Source organism: Xiphias gladius, chromosome 21 (assembly GCF_016859285.1).
Source record: "Xiphias gladius isolate SHS-SW01 ecotype Sanya breed wild chromosome 21, ASM1685928v1, whole genome shotgun sequence".
Lineage (NCBI taxonomy): Eukaryota > Metazoa > Chordata > Actinopteri > Istiophoriformes > Xiphiidae > Xiphias > Xiphias gladius.
Genome location: NC_053420.1, coordinates 18,113,413 through 18,132,894, shown reverse-complemented (window position 1 = coordinate 18,132,894; position 19,482 = coordinate 18,113,413). Strand labels below are relative to the sequence as shown.

General features: G+C 41.5%; 2 protein-coding genes across 3 annotated transcripts; one reads left to right on the top strand and one right to left on the bottom strand.

The window, feature by feature from the left end:
- Positions 1-31: 31 nt before the first annotated feature.
- ruvbl1 (RuvB-like AAA ATPase 1) lies at positions 32-6,423 on the bottom strand. The gene is made up of 11 exons (XM_040158850.1): positions 5,990-6,423; positions 4,640-4,726; positions 4,390-4,522; positions 3,255-3,406; positions 2,792-2,881; positions 1,985-2,134; positions 1,812-1,875; positions 1,518-1,716; positions 1,298-1,400; positions 1,116-1,207; positions 32-477 (listed from the first exon to the last, which is right to left on the bottom strand). Exons 1-11 carry the CDS (start codon positions 6,128-6,130, stop codon positions 318-320), a joined length of 1,371 nt encoding a protein of 456 aa, XP_040014784.1. The 5' UTR covers positions 6,131-6,423; the 3' UTR covers positions 32-317.
- Positions 6,403-17,595, top strand: eefsec (eukaryotic elongation factor, selenocysteine-tRNA-specific). Of its 2 annotated transcripts, XM_040158848.1 has the most exons (8): positions 6,403-6,470; positions 6,598-7,212; positions 9,042-9,249; positions 9,565-9,661; positions 10,385-10,549; positions 11,438-12,082; positions 13,678-13,834; positions 16,696-17,595. In XM_040158848.1, the coding sequence occupies exons 2-8, from the start codon at positions 6,909-6,911 to the stop codon at positions 16,875-16,877; spliced, it is 1,758 nt and encodes a 585-aa protein (XP_040014782.1). In that variant the 5' UTR covers positions 6,403-6,470; positions 6,598-6,908; the 3' UTR covers positions 16,878-17,595. The 2 variants fall into 2 exon arrangements, with proteins under 2 accessions (XP_040014782.1, XP_040014781.1); XM_040158847.1 differs by having other exon boundaries at positions 6,437-7,212.
- Positions 17,596-19,482: the final 1,887 nt, after the last annotated feature.

Here is a 19,482-nt window from a genome sequence, read left to right as displayed (position 1 = left end):
TCAGTAAACTGTAATAAACCAATCCAAAAATATTAAAGAAAACTTGAGTCAATTTGTTTTTCCTTTTTATTCAAAAAATTATTTTCATCAACAAACTGAATGAATAAAACTTAAAATTTATTAGAACAAAACTACTACAATAAATGAGGCAGGCACACTAGAATGAGCCATGTTGGAGAGAGTGAGGATGGAAAAAATGCAAAGAAACAAAGCATGGAACCACAATGAAGACATAAAGTCAACTCTGTAACAACTGGCCGATAACACTAGCCTTGCGTTGTAAAAGGAATTAAAAAAAAAAAAACTGAAATCCAGTTTCACTTCATGAACTTGTGATGCTGGTCTTGGAGGATTTTAGCGGAGGACTTGGCGTCGTAGAACAGCTCGTTGATTTCCTCTACCTGCTCCCTCTCCACTGTCTCTTTTCCCTGAACCCGGCCCAGCAGACTGGCTGGTGTAAGCAGCTGCACAGCATACCTGCGAGGAAACAGGAGTCGGTCAGTGATCACGTGTGTGTGTGTGTAAATATGTATACACGCACACACGCACACACACACGTTGGTATACGGGAGTATAACGGGAGTTATACTCCCGTATAACAACATACAGGGTTATGTTATCGCTCCAATTAAGTTTATTTCACTTTTCATTTGATACCAAATAGGACTAAATATTGTGGTACCCCTGAGCCTCATCGGCTGACGCTATATAGAGGATGATGGTGTTGCCACTAGGAATGAGACATTACAACAAAGTTGCAGAACTGATCAAAACTGATTTAAAAAAAAAAAAAAATACAAATATGACTGGAAACTTGATACATTTTGCTGAGTATTCAGCATTCGTGGGGCAGAGAAGAAAAGTCATTGTTTCTGTTGGATGTTTCTAATCACAGTGCTCTCTAGTTCCCTTATCTCTTTAAGCTGTTATGCAGAAAAGACTAGTTATTTTTACTTAAAATTTTTTTCTTTTTCTTCAGTTGACTATAGTTGCTCCATGCCTGTTCAGGTGTAAAAAATGCTCAAACACTTCCTATGGAAAAACCGGACCACGTAATGTAAGGCTAATCATTTCTTCGCTTTATTCAGTGGCACACACAAAATGCATGTCTCTACCTGAGGGTGGTCTTTGTGCCGATCTCTGCCAGGTGTGTAAGTGCTTCCTCGCTGATATTGATCCCTTCAGTCTGAGCACGGATCTTGATGATCTACAAACCACAGCGTCATTAGTGACACATGCACAGAAGATATGTCACACTGTACATCACACATGGAGATCCTGTGAATCTCAGACCCACCTGCTTCATCTCCTGTGGCGTGTACAGCATCGTGCGGATTATCATGACTCTGTCCAGTAAGTCCAAAGGAATCCCATGTGGAGAGCTGATGTCCTCTGTCCCCCTGGTGAACATCAGATGATTGTATTTATGACGCATCTTACATCTTAGCATGAAAAATATTGTGGTCTGTTTCATTTCATTCCGTTTCTCGCCATAAAACAGATTTTAGACATCTTACCTGATTAAACAGTTTCCTCTGTTAGAGGCAAACACAACAATGGGGGCAATGGTGCTCTCGAGTGCTCGATGGAGGTAGGTGAAGCATTCGATGTCCAGCATGTGCACCTCATCCACAAATAGCACACCGGGTACGAGCTCAGCTACGCCTTGGTCAATGTAGCGGTTCACCACCTTGTTGATCTCTGCACGCAGCTTATCTAAAATGGGAAAAAGGATGAAAGAGCATTGATTGTAACAACAAAAGTCAACTACTGGCTTGGTTTGGACTGGGGTAATTGTAGTTTTTCCCTACCTGTGATTTCCGTCTTTTTTGGCTTCATCAGTTGTCCCATCATGGAGAGAATGTCCTGGCCTCCCTAAAATCAAATAATGAGCAATTATTTTAAAAATATAGGGGATAGCTCTGTAAGACAAACAGCTGGACTGATATTAACTTGATGCTACAGGACATTTGCAGTTATGTACCTGGGGTCTGGCATTTGCGACATCCAGGTCGTGCAATGTCACATCTTGGACTATCTCCTTCTTTTTGTGGACATCCCCTTTGGGCAGCGGCACATACTCCTCTGCCTCCAGATCAAACTCTGTTGCAAAGGTGTCACAACGACCTTGTCTCTGCAAAGACAGATTAAACCAAACTTAAAAAAAACAAAAAAAAAACAACTACCCAATGTTTAACAAAAGTGAGCGTTTGGACAACAATGGAACAAAGACAGCACATGAGAAGAGGGAGAGCAGATGTATGATTGAATCCAGTGCCAGCCCATTGCAGAGAGCAGGCCATGTGACTGAGGGATGAAAGGGTTTGAGAAGGCAGGTCATGAGATGGCTGTCAACAGTAACAAATGTGTCGTCCAGCCCTCCTGCTTTGGCCTCTGACTAGAGCCGACCAGCGCCCCCGGCCCACCTGTACCGATTAAAAGGAACCGTCCTTGCAGCCTGTCAACGCAGGCCAAAAGCCCCGCTGCTGAAAAAGAGGCATTGTGAGAGATGGTGAGATAGAGCGAGCACGGAGAGCTGCAGGAATGAGAGAGGCTCATTCCAGAGTAGAGCAGAAATGCAGCAGAGCTTTCACACAGAGCTGAGAGAGGCGAAAGAACGTCACCATGGAGGACGGAAGAGGAAAGGCAAGACAGAAAACACTCAACTGTGGCCTAACCAAAAATTTTTTATTTGAAATATTTAATTTTTGAACTAACTAAAAACAATCAAGTGAATTTAAATCTTGTGACAACTGTGATGAAGTAACACATGAAAGTGATATAGTGATACCTTGACAGCTCCACTGTTAGCTTCAATGTAGATGACATCTCCCACTTCCACACGCTCTTTCTGAAGACTCTCATAAATACTGGGATCCAGCTATGGAAAGAGGACAAGAGATTTTAAGTAACGTACTGGTCCTTACCTTGTTCATCAGTGTCATTATGAAACATTATACTTGAAATCTGAGCTTAAATGTTGTCAAGAATCATCTCAAGACACCATATTTTGAACAGAAACAGGGAGATGCTGATTTAAAATAAATAAATAAATAAATAAATAAATTATATTTGACACACATACATACATATAAAAGAATCATGTCTAGACACAACGTGGATTTGATCCATGTCAGAGGAATATTTTAGGGTAAAGTACCTTGAAAAGCTGATTCTTGATGAATTAACGTGGTTGACGTTTTTTTTTTTAAAATAAATATCATCATTATTAAGATTATAGCTCCCAATCTGACCTTGAGCTGCTTTGTGCCTTTGCCCGTCTTCAGACCGATGATGACGTGGCTGATGGTTTTTCCGTAGCCACCCATGGGATTCTCAGTCTCACAGGGGGTCAGCTCTGTCACCTCCCCTTCATACACCTCTTTTGTTTCTTTGATACGCAGTCCTGAAGGCAGGCAACATTACAGTCACACACACACGCTCAGAGTACAGAGTGAGAACTCAATCAGGCCTTTATATTCCTGTATTAACTAAGCTGCCACATCCCTCAGTCTACTGAACAATGCGTTTTATTACAGGGAGAGAACGTGTGTGTGTGTTTGTGTGTGTGTGTGTCCATGAAATGTCTGGGCATCGTTCTGCGTAACATGATCACATTCTTGCTCTTCTTTCATGCAGCCTGCGGTCCTGAGTATGAGCAGCACACAGGTGGATGATCCTCTGTGGTGGGGGTCAGAGAGCATTGCTTAAGGCAGGGACTGTCTGTCACGGTGCTCTTATCGACAGGGTGATGACAACCTTCAAATGAAACCCACTGCCAGAGCAGATCTTGTTCTAGGGGAGGAGTGAAGGTGCTGATGACCACCTCTCCCCTCTACCTAAGCTCCATTTCCTCCCCTGCGACAGGTACCATCAGCAGTCAGACAAACCCCCTCCCCCTCTCAGGCCTTCCTTCCTTCTCAACACCATTCTCATAAATCTGCTGTATAGTGTTGCCTTTCAGCTCTCGAGGATGGTGTTAGCACGACACCTTGATCTTTCTGCCCAAAGACTCCTCACTGAGGGACTGAGATGTACACATAAGGTCATTTTACACCAAAAGAAGCAAGAACCACAGGGATAAAGAAATTCGGAGGAACTTTGTTTCTCACAGCACCTCAAGAACCATTAAAGGCTCAGCTCACACAAGTGGAAAAATACTTTCCATGCTGACAGTTTTGGTTTTATTAGCTGAAACTTATAAATTGGTTTTGGTTTTTTTACCATTCGGTAGACAAAGAAAAGGTCTCAGCAAGACATCTGGTGACTATGATGTTTTCATTTTCTATATCTCTATTTCCTTTTGTTTTAGCAAGTGTCCTCTCTCGCTGCTACTATGGCGGTAAGTTTGAAGTTTGATCTAAAACTAACTGTTCAAGTGGCACTCACCAATGGCCCTCCTGAAATTTTCCATTAGTACTTCTGTTTTTTTAATTTCAGATGAGTAGACCTCACTGCCGACCATTGGGCAGAAAGGCACCTTGTTTCCCAGCTCCTGTGCTATAGCCAAGGCAAGGGCAGTCTGAAGGGAGGAGAGGTAGAAAAGGGATTTAAGGGTCACGATCTGGCGCAATAACAGAAGCCACATCCAATTAAGTGTTACCTCTGTCTTGAAAGTGAATGAACATTGCACACTTACCTTTCCTGTACCAGGAGGCCCAGCAAGTAACACTGCCCTTCCTGCCATCTTTTTCGAGCGAATGAGCTCGACAATGATGCCACAAGCCTGGAGAGTGACCAAAAAATATGATGTGATATGATATAATACTATATTATATCATATTAACATACAATGGTAAAATGTCAACAGTAATTCACTGCAATACAAGTAACTCAGGGAGTCTTGACAAAGTGGTGGGATATCCCACTGAGTTGAACACTAGGTTATAAGAATTAACTTCAAAGCAGGTTTCTGTAATGTTTTTAATTAACCTAAGTGTGTTGGAATACTGTGAAGTACACAAATCAGCAAATCTGTCATGGTTGGAGTAAAAGTCTGCAGTTAGAAATGGAGTCTACCATTTCAGGGTTGTGCCTGACCTGGTTGACCACACCATTAAAGTCAATTCAGGGCAGACCCAGTGCCTTGAATTGACCAATAGTTCAAAACCCAAAGATATTCAGTTTACAATCATATATGACAGACAACAGCAGCAGATCCTCTCATTTGAGAAGTGGGAGGCAGAGGATGCTTGGAATTTTTCACTATTTTTGCCTTAAACGTGACTAAAACAAATCAAAATCGTGTCCAGCAGTACTGCTCCGTATTCAATGTCTGCAATGTCCCCATTGTACATTTGAACCCCAGGACACTCTGTTTATCTCTCCACGGCTGTTACTATATAGGCATAGTACAAATAAAAAAAATAATTTCTCTTTTAATAATTATAAAAAGGGTACACTGGCAGCATACTATTCCTTTGATTTAAGACTGTGAAGTATCTCTACAAAACAGTGTCCTTGTGTCTCCTTCGCCTGTATCTGTAGCTTTTCTCTATGCTGGCCCTTTGTCACTGAATTGGTGACACAATATGGATGCACATACTTTTTTGTTTTTAATATTTCATCTTAATTTTAAATAAATGTAGGTCTTCTAGTTGTAACTGATAAAATATCCCTGTATTTAAACAAAATCACCCTGGGTGCTCTTTGGGTTTGTCTAAACAGCAGATTCATTTGTCTCTACTTTCATCTATACATTTTGTCTTTAACCAGATTGATTAAAAGTCCCAAATCAAACGTTTAACAGAGTATAATTGGAAAAAAACGGAATGAATGTAACTTCTGTTTAGAGTGGACTTTCACTTTACATCACCTCTGACCCGAGTATGAAACAGCGACACCACTGTGCTAATTGAGCTAGCTTGTAGGTGCATCTCAATTCAGCGAAATCTTCCTCGCAAAAAAACAAAAACAAAAACTCAGCTCTATAATTCATTCCTCCAAACAATACAAGAATGAAGTAGATGGAGTGAAACATGAACATTACCTCTCTTGCAGCCTCTTGGCCGACCAGACCACATGCGCTCTGTTTAGCATTCCCGGCCTCGTCTAGCCCGAGTCCTTTGACATGACTGTGAGAGGCGATCCGCTGAGTTTTCGTGGTGCTTTTTACCTCCTCGATCTTCATAGTTGTGTTACTTGTACAATTATGTGATGCAAAAACTGCAAGGCGGGGTTAGGGTGAATAAAAACGTCTACTGTGTCTTAGATTATTTCTCACCGCCTTAATCGGCGCCGAAACTCAAAACACAGGGAAATCGGTTTCCATGTGGGTTACTAGGGAAAATCGGCGGAAGTGATACCCTAAAGTACCGGCCAATTAGACTGTCCAGTAAAATGATTGGACCTTGTGAACTCACACAGCACATTCATTGGCTAAAGCTCGTGTCAACCCCGCCCCTCGGAGTTTTCATTTCCGTTTGTGTTTCAGTTGCTTTGACCAAGTAGAAACTACTAGAAACTTGACAGTGAGTAGATAAGAGTCGAAAATGAAAAAGAAGACGTTTTAAATCACCCCTTTAACATTTTAAAATTAAATTTACTCAAAGAATCATAATGGTAGATCATTTTTTCTTTTTTATTGTTGTTGTAAAGCTACTGAAAAGACGTTCCGCTTTAGCATGTTATCCCGAGGATGGAGTGACTGACAACAGGGAAGTATTTTCTCCCAACTATTAAAGCAGAAGAAAAGCCCTATTTATAGCTAAATATATGTTATAAGCCACAAACTAATTAAAACAATTTGCTGCTTTCGGTTTTAATAAACAAGTGCTAACAAAGGAAAAGTTAGCGGACAGCTAGCAGTACCGCCTGGTGTTTCCGTTGGAGCTGAGTTCAAGGTTCAAGTCCGAGTAAAGAAAAACAAAACAAGCTACGCCAGTCAACGGTACACCAGACTGGTCAAAATGTCCGGGTCTGGCGGTGACAGCCGCACTAAGACGTTAAATTTTAACATTGGAGTGCTCGGGCATGTCGACAGCGGTAAGACGTCGCTGGCCAGGGCGCTGAGCAGCACTGCCTCCACGGCTGCCTTCGACAAGAACCCGCAGTCGCGCGAGAGGGGGATCACGCTGGACCTCGGCTTCTCCTCCTTCACGGTGGATCTGCCTGATCAGCTGCGGGACCGCGGTGGACAGCAGTATGACAATCTGCAGTTCACCCTGGTGGACTGTCCGGGACACGCCTCTCTGATCCGGACTATCATTGGGGGTGAGCTCTTTGAATTCTCTACAAGTTTGGGTCTCTTAGATGAAGGGTCGTAAACACATCATAGGATACATACACGCAGGATATGTTTACCACATCAATGGCTGATGATACAGGTTGAGGCTACAGCAACCATACATCACCAGCTACACTCAAAATGAACCATTATTAGGTACACTCATGCAGTCCAACACAACAGCCCTGAAATATAATCGACCTTTATGAATGTTATAATGTTCATTTTTAAACTGTTTTACAGAGGTATTGATTCAACCTAGAGGCTGTAGATTGTGGGGCTGTTGAACTGCATTGCATTATCTTCAGAGGTTTTTATCATTTTTTCATCCACTTTATTTATATCAATCAGAGTAAACTAAATATTAGAACCAATTCTGAATGTTATAACCTTCACAAAGGTAGGATTTATTGACTGCATTCATTTTTGCCTTGTGTACCTAATAAACTATCAACTGAGTGCATACACAACTGAACACAAGTACCCTATCGTTCAAAAGTTTTAGAAAATTTCCACTTTTCCAGTTGTTACTGAAATCTACATAGTGTAATGTCTCAGTGTACTCTGAAATTAAAACATAGAAGAAATAAAAAACAAAGTTAAAAAAAGAAAAAGGAATCATGGAATCTTACATCCTAAATTTAATCTAAATTTTTGACTCATTCAGCAGCCGAACATGGCGTTCTTTCTATAATGGAAATGAAACATTGTTTAAAAAGTTCGTCCCAACACTCTTGCAGAACCTCCACCAAATGTGCAGGTGGCTTTGCTTTCGCCCTCTGTCCAGTTCAGGCCAACCAGCTCCATAGGGTTTATGTCTGGAGACTGTGCTGGTCTTCCATCATTTGAAGCCAACATCTAATTATGTTCTTCTAATGTTTTAGGTCATTATTTTGCTGTAGGATGAACCCCTGACCAAGTCCCTCTTCCTTTTTTACTTGCCTTTTTCACAGCATTCTGATAGTAATATACATTACTACGTCTGCAGTACAGTATTGTCCTAATAATGCATCAGAGGGTGAAGTAACACAGTCTGTTCCAACACTGCCTTTGTACGGACAGAGGGTTTCTAAGCAATCAACAAAAGTTTTCCAGAGCAGTAAATTACCTGCTTTCTCTTTTAGTCCTCATTGGTCACACAAATGAACAACTAAGATCCCACTTTCTTAACTCAAAGAGTGTGACATATGCAGACTTTAATAGAAGTCGTGCTCCTGGTATTAAAGCAGACTAGAGGTAGTCAAACACTGAATGCTGCTGTGTCGTGTCGTGTAACCAACATTCTAACCGAAACCTATGAGCCAGTGGGGTGGCACATGCTGTAGATTAGGGAGGAAGGAAAGTGTGGGGATAGGGTATGTATTAAACTTCCCCTCCTGTCCCAAGTGGGGAGAGCACAGGAAAGAGAGGGAGCCAAATAGAAGGAGAGAAAAGAGGGGAGCACAGGAAAGAGAGACTGCCAAAGTCAGGAAAAGAAAAGAGGGGAAGGAAAGACAACCAAGTGAGCTCCAGCTCTAGTTTCAACCCTCTAGCCTTTTACTCTCTCTTTGACTCTATGCACCCCTCCCCTAATTTCTCTTCTTGTTCTACTGTTATTCTTGGGTGTCTGTGTCAGTTCTTGTTTGTATTGCTGTTGTCGGGTACATAGTTTCTTGTAGTTAGAGTTTTTAATTCATTTTATAGAAGCACAGGAGAAAAGCAGGAATGTCTTTAACAGCAAATAACAATGCTATTGTGCTTTATTTTGCTGTTTTTTCCAATGTCAGTAAAATCAGGTATATTCTTGATTATCATCTGCATTTTCTGCCTTCTTAAGGTGCCCAAATCATTGACCTGATGATGCTGGTGGTGGACGTGGTAAAGGGGGTACAGACTCAGACTGCAGAGTGTCTGTTGATAGGAGAGCTGACGTGCCCTTGCATGGTGGTTGTCCTGAACAAGATCGACCTGCTGCCACCCAACAAGAGACAGAGTGCCATTGAGAAGATGACCAAGAGACTGCACAAGACACTGGAGAGCACCAGGTCTGCATTTAATAGTAAAGTATTGTAAGTAAAATAGTTGATTGGGATAAGTGTATAGGGTAGTGGCTATGAAATGTGGGCTCAGACAGCTAAGTGGTTTGTGGCATCCCATGTACTTCAAGTGGCCCAGGATTGAATCTCTTGTCAAATTTCCTCATTCAACACAAATTGTTTCTCCCTCTCTGCATTCCAGCTGTCAGTCTGTAAGGCCCACTTGTTTTGTCATTTCAGCGTTTTTATTTGAAGCAACTTAAATCATTACTTCAAGATCAAAGCATGAAGTAATTGCAGCATGACTTTTTTTCTGTTGGCCAGATTTAAGGAATGTCCAGTGATTGCTGTGGCAGCAAAGCCTGGGGGACCAGAGGCTCCTGACACAGAGGAGCCGCAGGGAGTGCCAGAGTTAATAGAGGTAAAGTCTACAAACACACTGGTGCCCCTCCATTGTTACTAATATAGCTCAGAACCACACATGTTGATATTTAAAGATATTCTAAAAATAAGGTGACACTATATCTGCTGATTGACCTCCTTTTTAATATAAACACATGACATACACATTCGCAATTGAAAAATAAACTTGTCAGTGCTCTCTGTTGGATGTATTTTGTAACACACACTGGCTTCAAAGGACCTCAAATATATATTATGGCATTTCTGTACTGCATTTTCTTGTTAGTTGTTGGGCAACAACAATTCGCTGATATCAGTATTTGCAAAGAGCTAATATTATCCTGTCTGATTTATTGGTCACACTCTTCTCTTGTCAAGTTTTTCAAATGCTGCAAATTGAGAACAGAATGAAAACATAAATAAATTAGTGGTACTGTACTTCACACAGTAGTAATAAGAGTCTTTATTCTTTTTCCTGGGCTGTGAAAATCAGCAGTATGACACACATTGGGCTCAGATCAGCTCTTATTACACGAGACAGTGTGTATCAGGCAGTGTTTGTGAAGCCACCATAAAGGCTGATGTAGCACTATCCAGATATGGATCTATTGAGGACCTGTCCCTCTTTTTTATCTTGTTTCATATTTGTGTATGTGTAACCTTGTAATATTATCACAGCAGTTATTTTTTTTTGTGTGAAAATGTGTGCCTTTCTTTTTCCCTTTTTTGTTGTCTGCCTCAGCTTTTGAAGAAACAGACATACCTCCCTCAGAGAGACCCTGGAGGTGACCTTCTGATGGCTGTGGACCATTGTTTTTCCATCCGTGGTCAGGGAACAGTCATGACTGGCACCATCTTGCAGGGGTCGCTGGCCATCAACGACACTGTGGAAATCCCAGCACTAAAAGTATGCTCCACGAATTGGGCAACAATTCTGAATCTCTGATATGTTAAAAGCAGGTGACATTCCTGAGAGCTGGAAGTGCTTTTGTAGAAACCAAAGAGGTTCCTTAGTTCAGCAGTTGACTGGAAGTGGGCAGACAGAGGGAGGGATGGCCGAGTGGGTTCAGAGGATGTGTCAGTTTAATGTGAGAGAAGGTTGAGGGGACTGGGGGTATACTGGCAGCACAGGAGTTGGGTAATATAGAACAGATGCAAACTTTCACCTGGGCTCAGCAGTTTTTTTTGTCCGCAGTTATCATGTTCACCTCTTGGTGGTAGCAAATGGCTAAATTAACAGTCACTATTGAGCCTTAACCAGGTCCACTACCATTGATTTGGTCAGTGTGTGACAGAGGACAAAAATAAAACAATGACTATCATACATAGATAGATATAAGAGGCAGACAGATAGATGGGTATCTTTTAATTGTCCGTTTGTATACTTCTGGTTTTGCTGGAGATGTCTAAATTACTGGATAGAAACAAAGCACATAACCTATCATTTTTAAATATATCTTCAAAGTTTTTATCAATGCTTTATTTTATTTAAATACAAGTTTAAATATTATTTTTCCCTCAAAACCTTCCACCAAAATTTTTATCCCAAACAAATTAAGGCCTAAGGCTTTTGGCATTAATTGACCTTGGAAAATTTTTATCATGGATTGTGTTAGCCAATAATGGGCAAAAGCAATATTTTCACAAATAGCTCCGTTTTCTCTGAAAGAAGTATAGTTTTTGCTTTTTGTTGTATCTGTGAATGGCATCACTTTCTGTTCTGTTGGAACTAGAAATGTATGTTGTTTGTGTCAAAAAATGTATTTATTTGTATGTCTACGCTCTCTGATATCAGGTGACCAAGAAGATAAAATCGGTGCAGATGTTTCGGAAGCCAGTGTCGGGGGCCATGCAGGGGGATCGTGTGGGTGTGTGTGTGACACAGTTTGACCCTAAACTGTTAGAGCGGGGAGTGGTATGCACCCCAGGGTCCCTGCGCACCCTCTATGCAGCTGTCATCTCTGTCAGGAAGATAGGCTACTTCAAGGGCTCTCTTGCCACCCGTGCCAAGTTCCACATCACCGTGGGTCATGAGACAGTCATGGCGAGGGTGACCTTCTTTGGTCTGCCACCTGTGGGTGCCTCCAAGCCCCCCTCTGACACTAAACCACCTCCGTCATTGCCTTGCTCCCTGGAAACACCCTTCACCTTTGACAGGGAGTACCTCTACCAGGATGAGTATGTCACAGGTCAGGGAGAGACGAGTTCAGAACCTGACCCAGAGCAGTGGGCCTTGCTCGAGTTCGAGCGGCCTGTCACATGTCCCCCACTCTGCCTTGTGATTGGCTCCAAGCTGGACACAGACATCCATGCCAATGCCTGCCGTTTAGCCTTCCAAGGCCGTCTGTTACAGGGGTTTGAAGATAAAAGCTATGCTGAGGCTGCCCTACCTCGTCTGCGCATCTACAAGACCAAACACAAGGAGGGACAGGTGGAGAGAGTAAGTGGATACTCAATAGTTCCTCTGTTAATTAAAATGGTCTTTTTCATGACTCTCAACCTTTCTTTGTACCCTTGAGTGTTGTCTTTGCTCCCCTGCCCTCTGTATCACCTTGTACTTCTTCTGGCTCTGGTTCTTTGGATGTTTGTCATTGCTGGTGGCACTGGAGCGTGCCTCTCAGACAGAGCCCCTATTGTATATTCATAAACAGACACGTACACACAAACAAGCATGCATATGCAGCCGTGCTGAGCAGTGTTTGAGGCATGGATGGGTACGCATGCCTTAGCATGTGCTGTGACACAGAGGTGTGTGTGGGTGGCCGCCTGACGCCACTAGCCTTGTCTAGCTGTCAGAGGCTGGCGCTGTTTGGACACACCTGAGTGGCATAGGAATACCCACATGACTGTTTAAATTAACCTGACTCATCCCTCACTTTTCTCTGGCTCAGCATCTTTCCTGCTCTCACCCCATTCCTCTCTCTGTCTCTCACATACCTACTTGTTTTTTGTGCTTGCGTGATTGCTGTTAAGTTCTGTCCTAAATCCCGAGCTCCAGTTCATACTGATCTATATCTCATCTTATCTAATTTTGTTGTTTTCTTATTGAGTTCAACATCTGATTTGACAATTTTTCAAAAAGTTAACACGCTCCCCGACTTCTTGCAGTTTGCATTTTCAGTTGTTTACACACATGTTATGACTCTTGCCATTCTGCGTGTTACAGTTAATTTTCTCTGTGTGCACCCTCGTGTGGGGTCAGATTCAGATCAGGGGTCAAGTGTGTGAACTAGTTTCCTGCTGTTAGCACCTCAGGCTGTCGACAGCTCCAGTCACTGACTCAGGGGTAGAACAGCATGTGCGAGGGGTCAGACCATGGTCATGTGACTTTGCATTTCTTCGTTCATCTGACTCCCAGAAAGAGGCAGTTATGTTTCAAGACTTAAGAATTCCCTTTCGTAAAAGAACACATTGCTGGCATTGCTGAGATATGACGGCCACATCCAGTCACAATTCATACGGTCTGTCAGATGTGTATAGCAACTGTATTTTTTTTTATCAGCACATCAGTCACGCTTGAGGGACGTCAGGGTCAAATGTTCAAGAATGAATGAGGGTTAGGAAGAAGAGAGAGGAAGAGCTGGCGGTAGCGGGTGAGTAGGAGACAGAGCGGTGCCCTCCTGTTATCAGATTAGTGGCTGGTTAGATTGACTTAGTGATGGATGATAAGCAAGAAATACAAACAAATATAGCATAAAATGTGCAGGAGGATGAAAGAGAGAGTGCTAGACAGCTAGGCGGCGAGCCTGGAAGAATGTGGCTGACAACGAACGGTGCGGTTGATAAGGGCACAGGACAGAGGATCAGCTCTTCTTCCTTATCCATCCATGATGGCAGAGTGAAATGATGGTAATACGCAAGATCTAGGTATCAGAGGAAGGAACCAGGAGATCAAACCAAAAATCCATCATGACATTTTTAAAGTCATAATTAGATCAGATGCTTGGACACCATTTAACAAGTACTTCTAATCACATTTGGAGCTTTCATTGTATTCATTAATTCTCCAGCTCTTTTCCTCTCTCCTGTGCTCAGGTGAGTGATGATTACACTGTGATTGGCCGCAACCTGTTCAAGAAGGAGACCAACCTCCAGCTCTTTGTGGGGTTGAAGGTCACACTGTCGACGGGCGAGAGTGGCATTATCGAGGGTGGGTTTGGACAGAGTGGGAAGTTCAAGATTCGGATACAAGGTAAGGACTACCACATGACAGTAGAAAGACTACTGATCCTGCACATAGCAAGCTAATTTGGTGCTTTCAATAATGTGTAGTTTGACACTGGACAGCATAGAGAAGTATCCTTCTTCATCAATACAGACATCCAGAGCACTTTCTCCGTCTTTCCTTTGTTTTCGGGGTTCTACAGACAGTTTTCAGGATGTGGTAAGAGCGGTAGGCCCGACATCCCAAGCCACATTCCCAGGATTCCTCTGGGGATAGCCTGTGTTCCGGGGGAAGTCTGTTCTCTGTTTATTTTACCTTCTGTTGCTCCAAACCCACAGCTCCACACCAGGAGGGGAGAGAAAACAAAAACATTTAGAAAGAGAACCTCACCTACATCCTCTTCACTGCCTCACACTTCCATACTCAAAAGTTTCAGACGTACTGACACACACGTCTTCTGGCATGAACATAATGCAGACATTCATGGGTGTTCATCTGAGACTCCCTGCGGGCATTAGGGCAAAGATGGCACTATTCCACTGAAGAAGGGTAGGTCAAATAATTGATATGGCAATACACCTGGAAACTTTATCAGTACATTAGTATCAATGTCATGATAGGCTTAGGTCTATCTTTCCTTACTGCAGACATTTTAACCAATGCTTTGCGTTTTGGCAGTTTAGCGTTCTGCAACTTTATTTTTGAATGATGGCCCCTAAGAAACGTGTTGGTGTGTTTTGAAAAGGCTTCAACTCTTTGTAGGCGTCAACTCTCATTTGTATATAAAATTCTGCCAAAGTAAAAACACTTTATAATGTTGTTAGTGTTGGGGTGATTTTCCTCTTCATATACGTATTGATATGAGGCGTAGTATGGCTCAATGCCAGTTGCCAGTATTGTAAGCTTCCTTTTGATTTTGTATTTCATTGCCTGTTTTTCCACAGACTTTCTATTCATTTATCTTTTGTCTTTTCTTAAGGACACACATAAGATGAAGAGAATGAATGAAAATGCAGAAGAATCTGCCAGTTTTCATGCAGACTTCATTGTCGAATACTTCTCTGCTGCTCATACCCGAATTTTTCCTACAGCTGCAACTATCTGTTATTTTAGTTGTCATCTCTTCCTTTTTTCAATAATTTGAATAATAGTTTGATCCATAAAATGTCAGAAAAAATGCCTGTCACAGTCCAAAACCCAAAGATATTAATTTTATTAATACACAAGAAAAGGAAAAGCAGCAAATTCTTACATTTAAGAAGCTGTGATTAGAGAATGGTCAGCATTTTTGCTATGAAAATGTCTTACTTAATTAATTGATTATCAAAGTAGTTGCAGATTAATTTTTTTGTCAATCAAGTAATTGGTTAGTCTTATGTAGACTTACTGTGAGTTAGTCTTACCAATGCCTAATTTTTTGTAGGTCACAAATAAAGACTCTTCCTTTCTTGGTCAGTATATACTGTGTATGTGCCACCACATAAGTAACTAGCTGAAACTTTTTTAACAATGACTTATATTAAAGTCATTAAAAAGAACTCTGCAACACATCAGCCAGTCACTGACCTCGTCATTAGTATTTTATTCACTCAAATTGAATGTGCTACAGTTTTCCTGTGGGCGATGGGGACAACGAGATTATCATTCCTACATGCTCTTATCTGATCTAAGCACTGAAAACACAATGGTTTAAACCCGGTGTTATGTTTCACCCCCAAAATTAAATGTGCTGCCAACTGCTGACCCCATTTTATTTATCCACAGAAGCCAATTTACCCATGTTTAGTTCTTGTAAGTTGTTAATTTTGGACCTTGTCTGATAAATGCGGCCTGATGAGGAGGACACTAGTCAAATCCCTAATGCTTCACATGCACTTATCTTGATTCTTAGACTTCAGTGATAGTCCCATTCCCCTCTAAGTCTGGGCAGTATTTTAATTATATAGTAGATGTGGTAGATGTTTTTATGTTTTTACATTTAAATACCTTGAAATTAATTTGAGGACAAACAAGTAAAAGTGAAGTTCCTTTGTGTCACTTGATTGTGAACACAAAACATTTAAGTTAGGTTGTATGAGTGTGTTTTCAGCTGATCATAGATAACAAGAAGAGATATCTGGCTGCACTACAACCATAACAACCCTCACATTGGCATAACGATAACAAAAAGAATGCTGGCGCCGTTGTATGTGAGGTCAGACAGCCAGCGTGTAAAGCAGTGAACCCAGAACATGTCTTACCTTCCGTGTGCAAAACAGCAAACAAAGCAGCCAGTTTCTATCCTGGAAACATGCACATAGAGAAAGACAAGTGGGCAGATATGATGGCATAGAAGAATTCGTCGTGCATGCATGAGGAGCATTGAACAACAACTCAGCATACACTGGAAACAGCTCAGTATGGCAGAGAACGAGGCCCAAGTGCAGGAGGAGCGATGAGTGTGTCTAAGCTGATAGAGGAGACACAATATTGGGGTGTACGTGTTAGGATGAGGCAGGCGAACCTAGTGACCACAAGGTAGACACTCAAGAAGCAACTGGGACCTTTTCATCAGTTACATCAGGAGGATGAAGGCTTCAGTTGATCTCGAGGTCAGAACACTGAAGTGGCTCCAGTACTGATACAGCACCTACTGTACACATAACAGGGAAGAAAATATCTCTATCATGCATCAGATATACCTACACTTAGATGATTAAGTTGACTTAAGTACTGTACATAGTGTAGGACAGTATACAGTATGGTCTAGATTTATTATAGAATTTATAGGTATCTATTTATAAAATGTTTCTCGTTTTTTTTTTTTTTTTTTTTCTTTTTTTCCTCAACAAAAATAATAGATATTCAGCCCTTTGGCTTGACCTGTGACCTGTTCATCTTTTCCTCAGAGGGTCTTTGCCCAGAAACGAAGCAGTTGTTATCCTCCACCTCTAAGAAGAAAGGGAAGGGTGGAAGCAAAGGCGGACCAGCAAATGAAGAGGAACCCAAAGCAGACTCCCAGTCTGTTAGCATTCACTTGCATTTTAAACGGTATGTCTTTGATCCCCATAAAAAGATGGTTCAGTCTTAACCTCTGCTGCACGCACTTTAGCCTCACACGGTGTCACAGTGCTGGAGACAGAGAGATACAGCTTCAGAGGTCATGTAGAGGTGAGGGGGATACCAGCCTCTGTATCAGGGGTGCGATAACTTTCTTATACCAGCCTCTTTTTCTGGGGTTGGAGGCAGTCTTCTGAAATGAAATGATCGTGGAATGCTGAACACATGTGAAACAGTGGTTGTTTTATCTTCCTTTATGGAGATGGACTTAATCCAGTTTGTTCCATCACAAGGGTGGAAGCTGCTCTTCTTCCTGATGCATTTGATTTGTCTTACAAAATCAGTACTTTTTTTCCTCTTTTGTTGATAAAATCTGAATCAATTCTTTTGATTAGCAGCAAACTTTTTTTTCTCTGGATGTTTCCAGTTCAGTTGAGTCTTAATTGGCATAAACACATTGGCTACCATTATAGAAATATTGAACTCAGATTTCCAAAGTTCAGAGAGCATCCTGCTCTCTAGCTAGGAAAAAGGTCATGTTATGTTTAGGTTGGGATTCATTGGCTACTGGTGTGTGATTTCAAAATTTCTTGTCAATATTTTAATATTTTTTCTTTTCAAGTCATTTCATTTTCTTTAATGGCATTTTGTATAGCTGTATTTTAGCCCTGAATAGCAATGATATCAGAAGTTGCTTGAGTTGAATTGAATACTAAACCTTGACAAATAAAGACACATCTATGCTGAAACTCCAGTTCTGACCGTTATTCTCTGTGTGTCCATTGGTAATGTCCTTAATGATAGTAAAGGATATAGTAGTTGTAGGGCTGCAACCATTAGTCGAGTAATCAATTAGTTTATCAACAGAAAATGAATTGTTTAAGGTGTTCTTAAGTAAAAAATCCAAACATTCACCAAGCACTCACCATGCTAACTGCAGTTTGTATGTGCAGTACCTGCAGCTGCATTTAATAGTTGAAAGAGATCCATATATTTTATTACAATTCCTACACATTATACATATGGAACCCAAATCATGTCTAAACTGCCGATCTCTGTGGTTGGTTTGTTCTGCTGTCATTCGTGCAGTACATCAGTCAAACTTTTTTAGGAAATAATAAGCTAAAATGTGCCCATTACGATGTCACACTCTGCTCAAACCCTATTCAATACATATACAATCCAAGCCGCAACTAATATGTATAAGAAATGTACCTACTTCTGTAGCACAAAGTTTGAAACTGCCCACTGAATTGTGTTAGACTGTACTGCAAAAGAGTGATCAATATAGGATTTAAGTTGCCGAGGTACTTTTTTTAAAATTACTTATGCCGATAAAACTAATACTTACCAATAACTGAGATCTGTACAGGGTTCAAATGGTTTGTTTCTGCGTGTCTGTGGGTGTTTGTGTATATGCGTGTCCATCCTGTCACAGAAGTGTTGTGGGCGGGGCAGCAAGAATGCTACATACTCGGTATGTAGCAGATGATGTCAGCAAACTGTCCCTGTGAACAGCGACTCTATCTGAGCAGGAATCTGTGGAAATTGGAGAGAGAGGGAGGGAGGGAGGGAGGGAGGGAGGGAGTGAGGGAGGAAGGAGGGAGGAAGGAAGGAGGGAGGAGTGAGGAGCAGCAGGAGCAAGAGGGGACACTGGAGGGATTGTTCCTCTGAGTGACAGTCCTTTTAGTCTTATCTCCTCTCGTTCCTCTTATAGAAAACCAGACAGGGGAAAAAAAAAAATCTGTCGCTTTTTGCTCCTGTGTCTCTCCAATTTCTCTTTCTTGCTCCACCCCCTCTTTCATTCCCCATCCATTCTAGTTTTTATTGAAAACCTTTTTCTCTGTCCATTACTGCTCTCATGTCTTATCACGAGACAGTAATGGAAATCATCTTTTAGGGTCCTAAATATTTCCCATAATGTCATAACTACACAGGCAGGTTATGACGATACAGATATTTGTGTCATAACTGCAATATATTCAGTTGGAGATGGATGTGAGAGTGTTTTTTAAATCTAAAAACTACTTTTCATAATACATCTATATCAGATCTCTGTTTAATATCTAATCTGCATTTTTATACGTATCTTATAATTTTTAAACAATAAAAAAGCATAGCCACTAATATATAACGTAGCGGAAAGCCTTTGTTATCTTCCATAACAACATAATTGAAAAATAAAATGCATTATGTCTCAATATAATTGTAAACACTGAATCAATTTTGCATCTCCTTAGAAGATGATTTTTTCATCCTCCTTGTCTTGATAAGGATCCTCTCGCGTTTCATTAATACAGGCGCGGGAGTGTGGGTGCAGCGCGTTTCCCCCACTATGTTTTAACATGCATGCTAATCCTGTTGTGTGTCTATGAGTGTGTGTGAATGAGAGACATTGCAGTCCCTTCTGAGCTTAGGTGAGGAGGTTTGGGTGGACTAATAATCCGCTTTTAGGGCCGTAGCTGATTGTGGCTGGGGGAGACAGACAGGGAGGCTACAGGACGGCAGCTGGGAGTGTGTTCTCACCTCAGCTCATCTCACACACACACACACACACACACACACACTCTCACAAACAGACTTACACACTGTCATCAAGCAAGGACAAGGGATAGATACCTAACATGGGAAAGTGA